The sequence below is a fragment of the Pristis pectinata genome, chromosome 5, assembly GCF_009764475.1.
Source record: "Pristis pectinata isolate sPriPec2 chromosome 5, sPriPec2.1.pri, whole genome shotgun sequence".
Classification (NCBI taxonomy): Eukaryota; Metazoa; Chordata; class Chondrichthyes; order Rhinopristiformes; family Pristidae; genus Pristis; species Pristis pectinata.
This window is the reverse complement of record NC_067409.1, coordinates 86,306,441-86,325,492: the sequence shown is the minus strand read 5'-3', so window position 1 is coordinate 86,325,492 and position 19,052 is coordinate 86,306,441. Positions and strand designations below refer to the sequence as shown.

The window sequence follows — 19,052 nt, the reverse complement described above, 5'->3', positions numbered from 1 at the left end:
TGTCTATTCTAATTTTATATACCTCAATCAGATCACCCCTCAGCCTCCTTCAATTCAAGGAAAACAAGCCCACTGTAACCAGTCTCTCCCCATAACTAAAGTCCTCCAATCCATGCAACTTCCTGGTGAATTTCCTCTGCACTTTCTCCAGTGCAACCATATCCTTCCTATGGTGTGGCACACAGAACTGCACACAATACTCCAAGTACGGTCTAACCAGTGTTTTCTACAACTGCAACATAATGTCCCAACTTTTATTTTCTATGCTCTGACCTATGGAGGTCAGCATGCCAAATGCATTCTTCACTACCCTATCTAACTATGTTGCCATTTTCTGGGAACTATGTAATTGAACCTTAAGGTCCCTCTGTTCATCAACATCCCTTAGCACCCTACCATTTACTGTACATGTCCTAGCCCTATTTGAGTTCCCAAAATGCATCACTTCGCACTTATTGAGATTCTTATTCAACAAAGTCATAAAGTTATAAGACAAAGACATGGAAATTACTCCATGCATTTACTTGGAATTAAATCAACATTGTAGGTCACCCTTACACTGTTCGCAAAGGTCACACGAATAGTTAGAACTTTAGCTATGTGGTTCACAGAACAGTGCTGCCTAATTTCCCTGTGTGATGCTATTCTGAAGTTATACTAGTTTCTGCTTGGTGTTCCTTATTGGTGTGCTGCAACTTCTTACAACTCTCAGCATGTAAAACAGGATGTACAGTCTGCCTTCACTGCTCTTATAGGGATCCATCTGCCAATGCTCTGCTCAGCTTTCCTACTGATCTATATCCTACTGCGGCCATAGGTAATCTTCCCCACTATCCACACCACCACTGATTTTTGTGTCATCTGCATACTTACTAATTATACCTCCTATATTCACATCCAGGTTGTTAAGAAGGCTCCGGGAAGGCTACGCCTGCACCAGGTGTGTTGAGCTGCAGCTCTTGAGGGTCCGTGTTAGGGAACTGGAGATGCAGCTCGATGACCTTCGTCTGGTCAGGGAGAATGAGGAGGTGATAGAAAGGAGTTATAGGCAGGTGGTCACACCAGGACCACGGGAGTCAGGCAAGTGGGTCACAGGCAGGAGGGGGAAGAGGAAGAGTCAGGTACCTGTGGCTGTACCCCCTGACAATAAGTACTCTTGCTTGAGTACTGTTGGGAGAGACAGCCTACCTGGGAGAAGCAACAGTGGCAGTGTCTCTGGCACAGAGTCCGGCCCTGTGGCTCAGAAGGGTAGGGAAGGAGAGAGGAGGGCACTTGCGATAGGGGACTCTATAGTTAGGTGGGCAGACAAGTGATTCTGTGGACACAGGAAAGAAACTCGGAAGGTAGTTTGCCTCCCAGGTGCCAGGGTCTGGGATGTTTCAGATCGCGTCCAAGATATCCTGAAGGGGGAGGGAGAACAGCCAGAGGTCGTGATACATATTGGTACCAACGACATAGGTAGGGAAAGGAATGAGGTCCTGAAAAAAGACTATAGGAAATTAAGAAGGAAGTTGATAAGCAGGACCTCAAAGGTAGTAATTTCCGGATTACTGCCTGTGCTAAGTGACAGTGGGTATAGGAACAGAATGAGGATGAGGTTAAATGCATGGCTGAGGGATTGGAGTAAGGAGCAGGGATTCAGATTTCTGGATCACTGGGGCCTCTTTTGGGGCAGGTATGACCTGTTCAAAGAGGACGGGTTTCACTTGAATCCCAGGGGGACCAATATCCTGGCAGGGAGGTTTGCTAAGGCTGCTGGGGACAGTTTAAACTAGAATTGTTGGGGGGTGGGATCTGAACTGGAGAGACTGGGGAAGAGGTGTTTGGCTCTCAAATAGAGAAAGCTAGTAGTAGGTACGATAGGCAGGTGATAGAGAAGGGATGTGCTCAGACAGGTTTGAGATGTTTCTATTTTAATGCAAGGAGTATTATGAACAAGGCTGATGAGCTTAGATCAATACTTGCAGCTATGATGTGGTGGCCATTACGGAGACTTGGATGGCTCAGGGACTGGAATGGTTGCTTCAAGTGCCGGGTTTTAGATGTTTCAGAAAGGACAGGGAGGGAGGCAAAAGAGGTGGGGGAGTGGCACTGTTGATCAGAGATAGTGGCTGCGGAAAAGGTGGACTTCATGGAGGGACAGTCTGTGGAGTCTCTGTGGGTGGAGGTTAGGAAGAGGAAGGGGTCAATAACTTTACTGGGTGTTTTTTATAGGCCGCCCAATAGTAACAGGGATATTGAGGAGCAGATAGGGAAGCAGATCCTAGAAAGGTGTGAGAATAACAGAGTTGTTATGATAGGGGATTTTAATTTCCCAAATATCAATTGGCATCTCCAGACAGTGAGGGGTTTAGATGGGGTGGAGTTTGTTAAGTGTGTTCAGGAAGGATTCTTGACACAATATGTAGATAGGCCTACAAGAGGAAAGGCAGTGCTGGATTTGGTATTGGGAAATGAACCTGGTCAGGTGTCAGATCTCTCAGTGGGTGAACATTTTGGTGATAGTGATCATAGTTCTATCTCCTTTACGTTAGCACTGGAGAGAGATAGGAACAGACAGACTAGAAAGGTGTTTACTCGGAGTAAAGGGAATTATGAGGCTCTCAGGCAGGAAATTGGAAGATTAAATTGGGAATAGATGTTCTCAGGGAAAAGTACAGAAGAAATGTGGTAAATATTCAGGGGAAATTTGTGTGGAGTTCTGCAGAGGCATGTTCCAATGAGGCAGGGGAGTCACGAGAGGATACAGGAACCATGGTGTACGAAGGCTGTAATAAATCTAGTCAAAAGGAAAAGAAAAGCTTACAAAAAGTACAGAGAGCTAGGTAATGTTAGAGATCTGGAAGAGTATAAGGCTAATAGGAAGGAGTTTAAGAAGGAGATTAGGAGAGCCAGAAGGGGGCATGAGAAGGCTTGGTGGGAAGGATTAAGGAAAACCCCAGGGCATTCTACAAGTACGTGAAGAGCAAGAGGATAAGATACGAAAGAATAGGGCCTATCAAGTGCAGCAGTGGGAAAGTGTGTATGGATCCGGAAGAAATAGCAGAGGTACTTAATGAATACTTTACGTCAGTATTCACTACAGAAACGATCTGGGGGATTGTAGTGGGGACTTGCAGCGGCCTGAAAAGCTTGAGCATGTAGATATTAGGAAAGAGGAGGTGCTGAAACTTTTGGAAAGCATCAAGTTGGATAAGTCACCGGGACCAGATGAGATGTACCCCAGGCTGCTGTGGGAGGCGAGGGAAGAGATTGCGGAGCCTCTGATGATGATCCTTGCATCGTCGATGGAGACGGGAGAGGTTCCAGAAGACTGGAGGGTTGTGGATGTTGTTCCCTTATTCAAGAAAGGGGAGTAGGGATAGCCCAGGGAATTATAGACCAGTGAGTCTTACCTCAGTGGTTGGTAAGCTGATGGAGAAGATCCTGAGGGGCAGGATTTATGAACATTTGGAGAGGTATAATATGATTAGGAATAGTCAGCATGGCTTTGTCAAGGGCAGGTCCTGCCTTACGAGCATGGTTGAATTTTTTGAGGATGTGACTAAACACATCGATGAAGGGAGAGCAGTAGATGTAGTGTATATGGATTTCAGCAAGGCGTTTGATAAGATACCCCATGCAAGGCTTATTGAGAAAGTAAGGAGGCATGGGATCCAAGGGAACATTGCAGTGTGGATCCAGAACTGGCTGGCTCACAGAAGGCAAAGAGTCATTGTTGAAGGGTTGTATTCTGCGTGAGGTCGGTGACTAGTGGTGTACCTCAGGGATCTGTACTGGGACCCTTGCTCTTTGTGATTTTTATAAACGACCTGGATGAGGAAGTGGAGGGGTGGGTAAGTTTGCGGATGACACAAAGGTTGGGGGTGTTGTGGATAGTTTGGAGGGCTGTCAGAGGTTACAGAGGGACATAGATAGGATGCAAAGTTGGGCTGAGAAGTGGCAGATGCAGTTCAACCCAGGTAAGTGTGAAGTGGTTCATTTTGGTAGGTCAAATATGATGGCAGCGTATAGTCTTAATGGTAGGACTCTTGGCAGTGTGGAGGATCAGAGGGATCTTGGGGTCTGAGTCCATAGGACGCTGAAAGCAGCTGTGCAGGTTGACTCTGTGGTTAAGAAGGCATATGGTGTATTGTCCTTCATCAATCGGGGAATTGAATTTAGGAGCCGAGAGGTATTGTTGCAGCTATATAGGACCCTGGTCAGACCCCACTTGGAGTACTGTGCTCAGTTCTGGTCACCTCACTGCAGGAAGGATGTGGAAGCTATAGAAAGGGTGCAGAGGAGATTTACAAGGATGCTGCCTGGAATGCGGAGCATGCCTTATGAAAGCAGGTTGAGGGAACTCGGCCTTTTCTCCTTGGAGTGACGGAGGATGAGGGGGGACCTGATGGAGGTATATAAGATGATGAAAGGTATTGATCGGGTAGATAGTCAGAGGCCTTTCCCCAGGGCTGAAATGGTGGCCACAAGAGGACATAGGTTTAAGGTGCTGGAGAGTAGGTATAGAGGAGATGTCAGGGATAAGTTTTTTACTCAGAGAGTGGTGAGTGCGTGGAATGGGCTGCTGGAAATGGTGGTGGAGGCGGATACAATAGGGTCTTTTAAGAGACTGTTAGATAGGTACATGGAGCTGAGAAAAATAGAGGGCTATGGGTAAGCCTAGTAATTTCTAGGGTAGGGACATGTTCAACACAGCTTTGTGGGCCGAAGGGCCTGAACTGTGCTGTAGTTTTTCTATTTCTTTCTATATATCACAAACAACACGGCACTGATTCCTGCAGTATGCTACTGATCACAGATTTCCAATCTGAAAAGCATCCTTCCATTCCCACCCTCTGCTTCCTCTCACCAAGCCAATTTTGGAACCAAATGAGCCAGCTCACTTGGATTCCATGTGCCTTAACTTCTAACCAGCCTACCATGCAGGATCTTGTCAAAGGTCTCACTAAAGTCCATAAAAACAATGTCTACTGCCCTGCCTTCGTCTTAGCTCCTTCCTTAAAAATGTCAATCACATTTGTGATCTTCACAAATAAAGTAACATTAGTTACTGGACTAGCAGAAACCTGGACCATGGACTTGGAGACTTGAATTTGAATCCCACCAAGACAACAGTGGTATTTAAATTCGGTTTAATAAATCTGGAATACCAAACCAGTATCAACAATGGTAACTATGATATAGGTCGGTTATAAAACAACATATCTGGTTCCCAGATATCCCGCAGGAATGGAAACCTGCCCTATTTGTGACTCCAGACCTAAAGTTCTTGATATTATCTTCTGAATTAAGCCACATAGTTTAAAGGAGAAATTATATTTAGACATTTACTGCTGGCTTCACCAGTTTCATCCTGCAAAAATAAGTATGGACTTGCTTAATTACAAGCAGTTCCAATTCCAACAGCAGCTGGCTAGTTGAATAAGCATTGCCATAACAACATCAAGCACAGATGTAGCAGCTGAGTAGTGGCACAGAATTGACAATGTGAATTTAAAAAGCTCATGTGTGAATTAAAACTTCATATTTCGATCATATTCTCATTAGTTTTGTTGGTTACTTTGGAAGATAGGAATGTACAGGATCGGAAAAGTTGACTGCACTCTATCAGATTTGATGCACAAAAATCCCAGATAAGGATTGTGCGATATGCACTACAATACATAAAGCAGTGAGAATAATTTGAATGCAAAAAATGATCAAACTCACATCTTTCCCAGATGGGCCTCTGTGACCAGGGAGACCCTAAAACAAATAAAATGTTACAAGTTAAATTACCTGATATATTTAGATGATGGTTTGCCAATCTTAACATTTTTGGAGATTATTTTTCTAATATCCAGTCATCAAAGAACATCACACTTAATGAGAAAGGGAACAGTTTTATATTAATGTTTAATACTTGACTCAGATTCAACTGTTCTAGGGAATGATGAAGTAAAGGAGAATGTCTTGCACAGGAAATAGATCTTGGTGGAGCCTGGTTTTAGACCGTAGAATGAGGTTGAAAGGGTAGTGAGCAGCGAGAGGTTAGAAGAGGGTCATTAAGAACTAAACCACAGATGTGCTATTAATTTTAACTTCTAAAACTCTGGTTCATTCTCTATTTAAGGAGTGTTTATACAATCCAGAGAGAGATAGCTAATGAGTGAAAATCAATAAAACTGCAGCTGCTTATTTGAGAGAACGAATTCTTATTCAACAAAGTCATAAAGTTATAAGACAAAGACATGGAAATTACTCCATGCATTTACTTGGAATTAAATCAACATTGTAGGTCACCCTTACACTGTTTGCAAAGGTCACACAAATAGTTAGAACTTTAGCTGTGTGGTTCACAGAACAGTATTGCCTAATTTCCCTGTGTGATGCTATTCCAAAGTTGATACTAGTTTCTGCTTGGTGTTCCCTATTGGTGTACTGCAACTTCTTACAATTCTCAGCATGTAAAACAGAATGTACAGTCTGCCTTCACTGCTCTTACAACAATAGAGCACAATTTAAGTAACACTCTTCAATCTATGGGGAATGTTGCCACTGAATGACAGGAATCTGCAATAAGATAATGTAAAAGTTCTTCCAATGAGTCAGAGAGACCCAGGTAGGCTTGGTAGAACAGTGCCAACTTGTTCTTTATGCAACAGAATATGCTAGGGCTAAAGCTAACCTTTCCTGGCAAGAAGGTCATCCTAAGAACATGAGTGCAGTTTCTGAATACTTAGACTTTGAAGGAGCCTGCAAAGTGACCAAATTCCTATGTCCTTTCTGCTTGTTCTTGTGGGCTGAAGTGTCCTCTCCTTAAGTCTGGAGTTCGGGTTGTCTCCATAATGCAGCAGACAGTACCAATCTATGAGATATGACAGAGATTGCCATGTTGACCTTTGGGTACTGGGTAGATGCTTAAAAGAACCTTTCCTTATGGCAGCCACTGTATATGTCAGCAGAGAATGCTGCTATCATGGTGAGAATGACACAGGAGTGGGAAAAGTGTGACAGTGGAGAAGCGGATGACGCTATGTCAGCATCTCAATGGTCATGGAGGTAGATGAAGGCTGCAATATTAGGCAGACTCCAATTATTTTGAACAAAACCTCCATATACAGTACTCTCCAAGTCCTTCAGCAACTAGCAGACTAGCAGAGGATGATGCGATTGGAAACTATGCAAGTTCCTCACCATGAACCAGCATGAAGAGGCAGCTACAAGACATCAGGTATGTTTACAGTCGCTTTGTTGCAAACAAGCTCATTTTGCCCTTTCTGTCCTGAAACACTGTTCGAACACCAGTCTGCAGATTGGCACATGAAACAATTCTTAAAAGTTGTTACAGCCTTAAGGAAGGAAATACTGTCAATAGACATATAACACACAACATATCCCTTCTTCAATAATAACATTCAAAGGAAGGGAAAGCAAAGCATCACATAACCGTCTAGTCTCCACGTGCTTTACTCTGATCCATGAGGAAGTCAGCTTTGGGGCATAGTTGTAAAGCTGATGGGAATGTGGGAAGAATAGGTTGCAAGGAAAATTAGTGAGGGAATGAGATTGTCCTGTGAGCTGGCATAGACAGCAGGTTAAATGGCCTCCTTCAATGTCAGAAAGAAATATGGTATATGAAAAGAAGATCATCTTCAGAGCTATCTCAAGACAAGCATGATGAAGTGCAACTTTGACACCAACTCACAGGAGACCATGTGTTGCTGCAAGGAAGACAGCAACTTGAAGCCAGAAAAAAAAACAACAGGAAACAAGACAGTGAGAATGCCAGGAACAACATGTTACAATCCAGATCAACAATCCAGGCCCACCCATTCCATTCAGGAATATATATGTCCCAAGTTTCCATTTCTGGATAAGTCTGTAGGCTTTGTGTCACAGATAAAATATTCACTGGGACATCATCATCCCTGACCCCAATGGATTGTCATTCTTGTTCACCACTTGATCCACCACAACGCGGCTCCACCACTTGGAATACCCGCTCCTTACCTTATCAAAACCCTTCACTGATTTGAACACTTCAATCAAACCTTTCCTCCACTTTAAGGAGAAGAATACCAGTTTCTTCAGTCTCCCCATTGAACTGAATCCCTCATCTCAGTTGCTATTTTAGGAAATCTTCTCCACACTGTCTCAATATCTTAACATTCTTTGTAAAGTGTGGTGTTCAGCATTGAAAGCATTACTCTAACTGAGAAATAACCATTATTTCAGTTTGCATCATGTCAGAGCCCTTTTATTTGACCCCTCCTTCACACTAGTGGTACATACTTTCCCATTGATTGTGCACCATGTTTCTTCTCCCAGAATGTTTCTTCTCGAGGTCCATTCTCTGTTAAATACCCTACAGTATTAAGTAGCCTTCTTGTGAGGCCATTGATCCTAACCATATAGGGCACAACCCATCCATGTTTTGTTCCAGAGTTGCTCCGATAATCTTGTTTTGTGAAGCCTCCATGCTGCAATACTTCTTCAGTCACATGTTAACCTGCTTTAGTTTATTATTCCCAATCTCATGAGCACATGGCATTGGGGGCCATCCAGAGATCACTACATTTGAGGTTCTGCTTTTTAAGTTCCTCTCCAGCTCATTAAAACATCTGAAGGATTTCAAACATTTTCTTTCTTAAGCCACTGAATCCTCCGAAGTTGGATGCGAGAAGCTGGGCTTGTACTTCTTGGAGCAAAGAAGGTTCGGGGAGAGTTGATGGAGACATGCAAGATTATGGCAGTTGTAGATAAAGTGAAGAGAAGCTGGATGGTTCGAGCATCAAGAGACACTGATTCAAAATGATATGAAAGATACAGGGACTGGAGGTGAGGAAAACTTTTTTTATGTTGAGAGTGATTATAATCTGACCTCTGAAAGAGAATTGGATAGGCATTTGAAGGGAAATTATCTGCAGGGGTACAGGGAAAAACAGAGGAATGGGACTCACCAGGAAATTGGCATGAACTCAATGGGCCAAATGACCACAATCTGAGCCACAATTCTATGATACTATATGTCCATAACTACTTCTTATTCCTCTTCCCCCATCATAATGAGCTGAAGGTTAGGTGGTGCATATTACCTCAATTTATATGAGAAATAATTTTGACTTTAGTCAGTATGTATTCAGCAGTGCACATGTCTGTCAAACTTATGAGATCTATTGATGTGAAATAGTACCTAATTGATATCACCCAAATTGCACATAATTAAATTTACTCTTCACTGACAAACCTTCACTTCACCATGAACTCCCCACCCCCAGACCCATGAGTAATGTTAAATAGCTAAAGAATCTGGAGCAAAGTCAACAGCAATAGTGAGGTTATGTACTGTATGAAATAAAGAATTGTATTAACTGCAGTCTTTCAGATTAAAAACAAAGAAAATGTCTTACAGGATTTCCTGCCCTACCACGTTTTCCTGGAGCACCATCCCCTCCTGGATCACCCTGTTTAAAAAAAAGTGTAATTGTTAGTTCATTTACTACTGCAGATCCATTGAGTAAAAGTGAAAGAAACATACCAAGGTTTTGGAAATTATGTTGGATATATTTGTATCAATTGTACAGAAATTACACTTAAACTTCATTGGATAATTGTAAGTTATGCCATCCATGGATCCTGTGGTATGACTTTACTTGGGTCCTAAATATTCATACAGTACACTCATGTTCTAGTGCTTTTTGAATATACTAAATACGTAACTGTAAACTGTGGGATGTTGGAATCGACATTGTCACTTTGGATGGAACAGACAAGTTTTTAAGTTCTTAATTTTCTTAATTGGACAGGCACAAGCATTTTGAAAGTGCTCTTGTGCATCTCCAGGGAGTATTAAAGTACTCCATGTACATTCAATGAATGCCAAAGACCCTTTGGTTTTGAAATGGATGATAGAAAGAGTACAATTAGCACAAAATTGTAGAAGATTGCAATGATATCATTATTAAATAACTATTCTTGTGAACTTCTGCAATTAAAACTGTTCCATTCTTCTGTGAATACATTCAACTTTGTTTTTGAGAGAGATTTAAAAAACAGATTTATTTGTTATCTGTTTAATGAACCTAATCAAAGTCAATGGTAGAAGTAAATGGTGTGGGTAATGTTGTCAGAATGATCTGGGCAGGTAACTGCAGTGTGTACTGTAGATTGTACATGCTGCAGTCTCTGTGAGCTGGTGATGGTGGGAGTGAATGTTTAGTGTCACATAAATGGATTGTGTTGTCCTGGATGGTACTGAGGTTCTTGAGAGTTGTTGACACTGCACTCATCCAGACAAGTGGAGAGTTTTCCATCATATCTTGATTTCCGCTTTGTAGATGGTGAAAAGGCTTTGGGGTATCATGAGGTGAGTCACTCATCACAACATACCCAGCCTTTGACTCGCCCTTGCAGCTATGTACAGTATTAATGTGGCTGGTCCAGTTCAGCTTCTGGTCAGTGGTGACCCTCCAAGGTATTGATGGCAGTGATAGTAATGAAACTGAATATCGAGCGTAGGTGGTTAGATTCTCTCTTGTTAGACATGGTCAGTGCCTTGAATTTTTGTGATGCCAGTGTTGCTTACCACTTCTCAGCCCATGTCTGCATGTCTGGATGTTGTTTAGATCGTGCTGCATGCAGGAATGGACTGCTTCATTTGCTGGTATGGAATTGAGGATTGTGCAATCATCAGTGAACATCCCCACTGCTGACCTTACAAGGGAAGGAAAGTCTTTGATGAAGCAGTTAAAGGTGGTCAGCCCTGGGACACTGCCCTGAGGAACTCCTGCATCAATGTACTAAGGCTGGGATGATTGACATAAGACAACCACAGACATTTTCTTTTGTGTGAGGTTTTCCTCTTGATGAATATTCAGTTTTACCAGTGTGCCTTGATGTCATACTTGGCATCAAAGACATTCATTCTCACCACAGCTTTTTGGTCCATGACCAAGCCTGTGATGAGGTCTGGAGTTGAGTAGTCCTGGTGAAACCCAAACTGGAAGCATTGTTGACAGTGTCATCCATCACTTTACTGTGCCACCATGCCACTCCATGTCTATATCAGTGGAGAGTATTCTGACTGGTTGCATCACTGCCTGGTATGGAGGCTCTCATGTACAGGATCGCAAGAGGCTACAGAGGGTTGTAGACTCAGTCAGCTCCACCATGTGCATAACCTTCCCCACCATTGAGGCCATCTTCAAGAGGTGGTGCCTCAAGAAGGTGGTATCCATCACTAAGGACCCTCGCCATCTGGGACATACCTCCTTCTCATTACTACCATCAGGAGGAGGTACAAGAGCCTGAAGACCCACACTCAATGCTTTAGGAACGGCCTCTTTCCCTCTGAGATTCCTGAATGGTCCATGAACACTATCTCGTTATTCCTCTTTTGCATTTATATTTATTTATTTATTCTTTTTTAAAAACTTATAGTAATTTTTATGTCTGCACTGTACTGCTACCGCAAAACAACAAATTTCACGATATATGATTCTGATTCAATGTTGAGTTATGGAAGAGCAAAAGTTCTTTCACCTTAACTTTGTTCAGAACAGGAGCAACCAATCATACTGGTGTTAAAAATCTTCAATGTTACCACAGATTCTATTTTCCTCCCTGCTTGCTCTGAATGATGTTTGTATCGATGTCAAGATGGATTGTGCTTAATCTCCCTACTCAATAAAATTGATTGCAAAATTAGCATTGACAGAAAAAGGAGTGCAATTTGAAGGCAATACATCCAATGCCAAATAACATACAAAGAAGAGAGGTGCCAGATGACTGGAGAACAGCAAAAGTGGTACCTTTGTTCAAGAAGGGCAGTAGGGATAAGCCAGGTAATTATAGGTCACCAAGTCTAACAACAGTTGTAGGGAAGATATTCAAACAAAATCTGAGGGCCAGGACTAATGTACACTTGGGAAGGTAGGGTTTGATCAGGGATAGTCAGCATAGCTTTTTTGGAAGATCCTATCAAACCAATTTGATTGAGTTTTTCAAAAAAGTAATAAAACATATTGATGAGGGCAGGCTGACTGATAAACCCTACATGAGACTTTGACAAGGCCCACATGGAAGGCTGGTCCAAAAGGTTAGAGCCCATGGGATCCAGGACAAGTTGGCAAATTCGATCAAAAGTCATCTTGATGATAGGAGACAGAGGGTGATGGTGATGCTTGCAGTGACTGGTGTAAAACAGGGATTGTTTCTGGGATCCTCACTGTTCATTATATACATTAATTAATTGGATGGAATGTAGGAAGTATAATTAGTAAATTTGCAAGTGACACAAAAATTGTTGGCATTGTTGATTGTGAGGAGGGTAGTCCTAGGCTACAGAATGACATTAATCAGTTGGTAAGTTGGAAGGAGCAATGGTAAATGGAATGTAATCCTGAAAAGTGCAAGCAGATGCATTTTGGGAGAGCTAATAAGGGTAGAACAAACAGTATGAATTGTCAGATCTTAGGGAATATTGAGGAACAGAGGAACCTTGCTGGATAAGTCCAAGGATCCCTGAAGTTGGCAGCACTGGGCATAGAAGATAAGTGCATGGAGCTCATGTTACAACTTTATAAAACATTAGTTAGACCAGAGCTGAAGTATTCTGTACAATTCTGGTCACCACATTACAGGAAGGATGTTATTGCACTGGAAAGGGTACAAAGGAAATTTACCCAGACTTTGCCTGGGGTGGAAGGCTTCAGTCTATGAGGAGAGATGGGATAGGCTTGTATTGTTTTCATTGGAATGGAGGAGACTGAGGGGCAATCTGAGAGAGATATAGCAAATTATAATGGGCATAGATAGGGTATATAGTAGGAAACTTTTCCCCATAGTAGAGACTTCTATAGAGGGCATAGGTTTAGGGTAGGGGTTTAGCAGTTCAGAGGTGATTTGAGGAAGATATTTTTCACCCAGAAGATGGTTGGAATCTGGAATGCACTGCCTAACTGGCAGTGGAGGCAGAGACTCTCAAAACTGTAGCAAAATATCTGGCTGAATACTTGAATTGCCATTGGCATAGAAGACGACCAACCTAGTGCAGGTAAATAGGATTAGTATAGATGAATACTTGGTGGTCAGCATGGTTGGCATGGATATGGCGGGCCTAAGGGCCTATTTGTTTGCTGTATGACTCTATGATTCTACGAAGAAGAAAGATTGATTTACATCAATCTTTCCAGAAAAAGTAATAAAAAAAATCTTACTTTTTAAATTTGAACCTTTAAAACCAAGTGGAATGGAACATGCAGTTTTAGTTGTTTGCCTTCTGGACTATTGTTAATTGTCAGTTGAAGAGTACCTGTGCTAATAATTACCACAGTAAGTCCCCTGCTGAATTTATTGCACTATTAATGTCTATAGTCAGCATCACTTTGAAAATCACATCAAATTAAGCCTAAAATTGTGTGTTGCAAAGTTAATGATGGAGCAACAGCAAATGACCAGCTGTGGGGAATCCCTTTTAGACTAAGAAGTATAATGGGCTTGTAAGTGCCCCCATTAACCCACTTGGTCTCACCCTATCAGAAGTACTCCCTTTGTTTTACCTATTCCTCCCTCACCCTCACTGTTCCTGAAAACTACATTTGGTTTTTTCTTTCTTCCAGTTCTGACAAAGGGTCTTGGACCTGAAATACTAACTGCTTTCCTTTCCACACTTTCTGCCGTTTCCTTCTGAGTGTTTCTGGCATTTGGTGTTTTTCCGACTTCCAGCATCTGCATTTTTCTTTATTTTATGGGGAGTTTCTACCATGCAGCAAGTGGCTGGATGATTTGCAGGTTAACAATGGCATGCATCGGTCACATACCATCATTTTTTTTCTGCAAAATCTGATGTGATAATTAGTAAATATAAATATATATTTATATATAAATATATAAATATATATATATATTATATATATATATATATGTATGTGTGTGTGTGTGTGTATGTATATATATATATATATATATATATATATATATATATATATATATACACATACACATACATACATATATACATACATACACTGAAATATGAACATAGCTCACCGCCAATCCAATGTCACCTTTTTCACCCTTTGGACCTGGAATTTTATTGTCCTTGCCAAATTCACCCTTCAAAAAATGAAATAAAATCCATTAATTCACCGAAAGCAAGGAATACAGTTTTCAGCAGAATTCTATACTGAAGCATATATTTTCTATAAAACAGTAATTCCAGGAATTAATTTGGATGTATTCTGCATACAATATAAACAAATATAATCTGTCCCTGTAATACATAAGACACATGATGAAGCATGACATTGTTAGTTTAAGTGATAAAGCCTTCATATATACAGGTAGAAGAATTAAAAGGTCACTCAGTGTAATTTAGTATTCATACAAATACAACTATTCAATTTCACAGGCATTCCCTTTATCCTCTCCATCCTTTCTCCTCAGCAACTTAAAAATGCTTGTTTTCTAATATTTCCTGGTTCTGACAAACAGTCATCAACTTGAAATTTTAACCCGGTTGCTCTCTCCACTCATGCTGCCAGACTGCTGAGTTTGTTTCAACATTTTCTGTTTTTATTTGGATTATTTGATACATGTCTAATCTACCAGTTGATATTCACTTCAACAGCAGCTAAAATTTTCCATTAAAATATTTAAGCTTTAATAAGTGTTTAGTGCCACAATGATTATATATTCATCACGTTTAAGCCCCATTCTGAAGCATAAAATTCTCAGGTTTAATGGTAGTATTTCTGTATCTGAGTCAGAGTTATATGGTTCAAACTCCGGTCTGTACACAGGCCCAATGGGAAATTTGCATTCAGCAGATGCACGTGGACTACAACCACCCCTAACTTGCCTGTCCACCATCCTACAATGGCATGAATTGTAGGATGCAATAAAATCCATTTTCCTTATAAAAACTATTGGATGATATGATGATGAGCTAAAATAATAAAAAGGCTGGAAATAGTCAGCAAGTGAGACAGCATTTGTGGAGAGAGAAACAGAGATAGCACTTCAAGTTGATGACCTTTCATTCGAACTGGATGAAGCTTAAAATCATTTGCAGCACCAGTTAAAATGGGAAGTGGAAAGAAAAAGTAACTTCCTCATCAATGAAATTGGGTGTTGATGTAACTGAGTGGAAAGAAAGAGCGAATAAGTGACAAATGGAATAATGGTGAAAGGCCAAAATAGTGGTAACCAAGCAACGATGAAAAATAAGATGAGTCAACAAGAATTGTGAACGTTGTAGCAGAATCATTACCAGCACCCCACCACTCCAGGGAAATGTGCTGATGATCTAAAATTATTAAATGAACTGTTGAAATCGACTAAGCCACCACACCCTTCCCTGTTGGCTGTCCACTTGCATTGTTAGAGATTTAACAATGTTACAATCTAAGTTCTTCCAATTCTGAAGAAAGATCTATGACCCAAATTGTGAACTCTTGTTTCTCACTCTCTCCACAGAAACCTCTGAAGATGATGATATTTTGACAGTCTCGATTTTTATGAGAGTTGCAGCAGCCACAGTACTTTGCTTTTGTTACAGTGTTTATGCTGAAGATTGTCAGATTTTTAATGGGTCTTTGTGTCATTCCAGCACTTTAAATTATTCTCCAAGGAGAAAAATAGCCCAAACATAACTTCAGTTGATGGGAGCCAGGTTTCTGCTACAGATGTAATCAGTAATCCACGCTCAACTTGAGCATCAAAACTGAGGTTTCTTTTCCATCCAAATTTTTGTTTGACTTTTCCATCAAACTCAGCTGCATATTACTGAACATTAAATTTAGGAATATAATTTTATATTAAATGTACATAAATTATTCCCTGAACATAAGAGATAGAAGCAAGAGTGGGCCATGTGCCCCTTAATGCCTCTTCCACCATTTTACTTCAGTGGAATCTTCCTCCACTAACCTTATATCCCTTGGTTCCCTTAATGTCCAAACAAATCAGTTGATTTTTACCGTACTCTTCATCTAAGCCCCCAAAGTCCTTCGTTGCAGTGAGATCCAAAGATTCATTGTTTTCTGGGTGAAGAAATTTCTTCCTGTGCCAATACTGAATGTCTAACCCCTTATTTTTAGATTGTGACTCCTGGTTCTTCGCATCCCAACTAGAGGAAACATTAACATTATATCTACCTGTCAAGTCCCCAAAAAACTTTGAATGATTCATTGTTATGCCTTTTTATTCTTCTAAATTTGAGAATATATTTTAATATTTGAATATTTAAGAGTTTTTCAAAAATGTCTCGTTCCTGTGATTTAAAATGTTTTTTATTTAACTTAAAAAATTTATTTCAAACCCCACAAATGATTGCAGTTAGTGCCAGTTGCCTTTTTTGATTACCTTGATCTGTGGCATAGACTGTGTTGTGGACAGGCCACCTTCATAGAATCACAGAATTACTGAAGCTTTATGACACGGAAGGTGGACATAGAACATAGAACAGAACAACAGAGCAACAGACTCTTTGGTTCATAACATCTGTGCTGACCATCAGGTCAATTTAAACTGCACATCCACCTGCATGTTGTCTATACCCCTCAATTCCTTGCTTCTTCACGTACCTGTCTAAATGCCTCTTAAACATTGCAATCGTATCTGCCTCCACCACCTCCCCTGGCAGCGCAATCCAGGTACTTACCACTCTGTATAAAAACCTTGCCACATAAATCTCCTTTAAACCTTTCCCCTCTCACCTTAATGCTATGACCTCTAGTGTTTGACAGTTCCATTGTGGGAAAAAGACTCTGACTATCTACCCTGTATATACTTCATACGATTTTATCTACCTCAACCAGGCCGCCCCTTCATATCCGAAGCTCCAGAGAAGAACATTTGGACTATTGTGTTCATTCCCAGTTTGCTTTCCAGTAAAATCCCCCCTTCCTGCACTAAACTGTAACACCGCAGTCCAAATACTGTTTAATTGTGCCAGGGTTCCTTGTCTCTACCATCTTATCTGCCAGTGAGGGCCAAACCCTTAACACCCTCTGGGTGAATAATGTTTTCCTCCTTCAAATTCTTCTAGCAGGTATTTTAAACATCTGCACCAGGTTTTGACCACACTGCTAACTCCAACTTATCCTATCTTTCCTTGTAGCTACTATTTTCTAATTCTGGTAGCCTCTTTATGAATCTCCAATGCACCTTCTCCAGTGCAACCACTTCTTTCCTGGATTGCAGTGACCATAATTGTATGCATCACGCCAGCTGTAGCCTAATTCATGCTGTACACAGTTCTATCATAACATCCCCCCTCTTGTATTCTAAGGCTCAGTTACAAAAGGAAAGCACCCCATATTGTCCTGCCATGCAACCTTTAAAGATCAGTGGGTGTAAAAAAAATTAGTAGATGTAAACTGCATTTTATTGGATTTGTTGTTTTTTTCCAACTAGCACAAAAGAATGAAGAAACAAGATTTAACTGAATGTGGTTTGCATCTGAAATTCCTAGATCTTGTGTGCAAGTTTACTAATTTCAGGCAGATTCAAAAATTAAACATCTCAGCAGAAATTCCAGTGCATGTATCAAAGCATCAAATGCTCAAGTATGAAATGAATAAACATCTAATTCAGAGATTTGTTTTAACCAGAGATAGAAGATATGGTTTTACTTACGTGGTCTCCACGTAAACCTGCTTTACCAATTTCACCAGGGTCTCCTTTTTGGCCTTTCCTGCCCTGCAAATTATGAACAATATGTTAAATATCAGAAGAGCGTAGAAATATTTTTGTAGCAATCATATATAATTCATACTATAGGTTGGATCTAATTAATTAATCAAAATGACTGCCTCCTTGAGTTTATTACAGAGACCGAGTAATCCACGATAAGTGCAGTAATCATTATTCTTCATATAAATGATCATCTTTCTTTGATAAACTGACATCACCAAGAAGTGGTGGGTGGAAGATGAAGGTCAGTGAATTCCTTGCATGAAATCCTTGTGAGCTTACAATTCTTTTAGACGCTGGAGCTTCCCTGTGTACAATGTGAGGAATTGGGAATAATGTGTATTTCAAACCTATACATGCATAAAGACACAAAGCCATCTATTTCTGTGTTTTGGTAATACATTTTGCAACGTTCTTGTTGCACAGTTCCCTTGCTTATACTTAATTTAATGCTCCAATATTTTCTGCTTCTTCAACGCTCCAAACAGTTAGAGACAAAATTTTGAGATTTTTGTTTAAGGCTTAAAATTCTACAAATGTATATTTATTCTTATTAATGTAAGTGTCACAAAATAATTGTTCTTTCAATGTTCTTTCTAAGAATACAGAGTCAGTAAAATAGATCAGGACATTTTCAATTGTATGTATTGGGTTTTCAAGTGATCCACTTTCAGTTCAGCTGCTTGCATTTGTTTTCATGAAGGCTGATTGACTGATGGGTATGAACAATGTAATAGGTGCATAATACTTAGGTTGAGTTGGTTATGTATCCACAGAGATTATAGGCAATTTGTCACATAACATTTTGTTGGCCAAGAATAGATTCTGCAATTAAGTTGATCTCATATTTTCAGTCATTTTTATGCTTTAAACGATTTAAAGATTAGCCCACTTCTCCAGAAATAATAGTTTAAGAGATACAATTACTTTCTCCTATTGATTCTGCTAATGTCTTCTTTCAAGCTGACAAATGAAAGAAAATACAGATTTGTTTTATGATAATCTACCTGCATTCTCCAACAACTAAAATTATTAGTTTCTTTTTAATTTAAATTAGTAACAAACATTAGTTGTGTTTTGCCAATTTCTTTCACAAAATTTAGGTCCAGATATCAATCAACATGGGCTGTCTTAGATTATTATTGGTGTTAAATATAGCCAATTGTAGTTTTGCTGATTACCTTTCCCGGCCACATGTAAGCTCAGAGTTTGTGGTCAGTGGCAGAGCAACACTGTTTGCCACTAATATTATGCAAACCAAGCCAGAAAGTTTCAGTGAGTCTCATTTTCCCAACATCATTTGCTATCTGCTGTCAATTACAAGCCTGACCCACTGAGTTCCTCCAGCTTTTTGTGTCTTGCTCCAGATT

The 19,052-nt window shown here is 40.4% G+C and overlaps 1 protein-coding gene across 1 annotated transcript in view; it reads right to left on the bottom strand.

The window, feature by feature from the left end:
- Positions 1 to 19,052, bottom strand: part of LOC127570985 (collagen alpha-3(VI) chain-like) — an 84,394-nt gene that overhangs the window by 22,658 nt on the left and 42,684 nt on the right. The window contains exons 13-16 of the mRNA XM_052016956.1: positions 17,626 to 17,688; positions 14,035 to 14,100; positions 9,396 to 9,449; positions 5,713 to 5,748 (exon numbers count right to left, since the gene is read on the bottom strand). Coding sequence (XP_051872916.1) covers positions 5,713 to 5,748; positions 9,396 to 9,449; positions 14,035 to 14,100; positions 17,626 to 17,688 — 219 coding nt within the window. The remainder of the gene's footprint in view (positions 1 to 5,712; positions 5,749 to 9,395; positions 9,450 to 14,034; positions 14,101 to 17,625; positions 17,689 to 19,052) is intronic.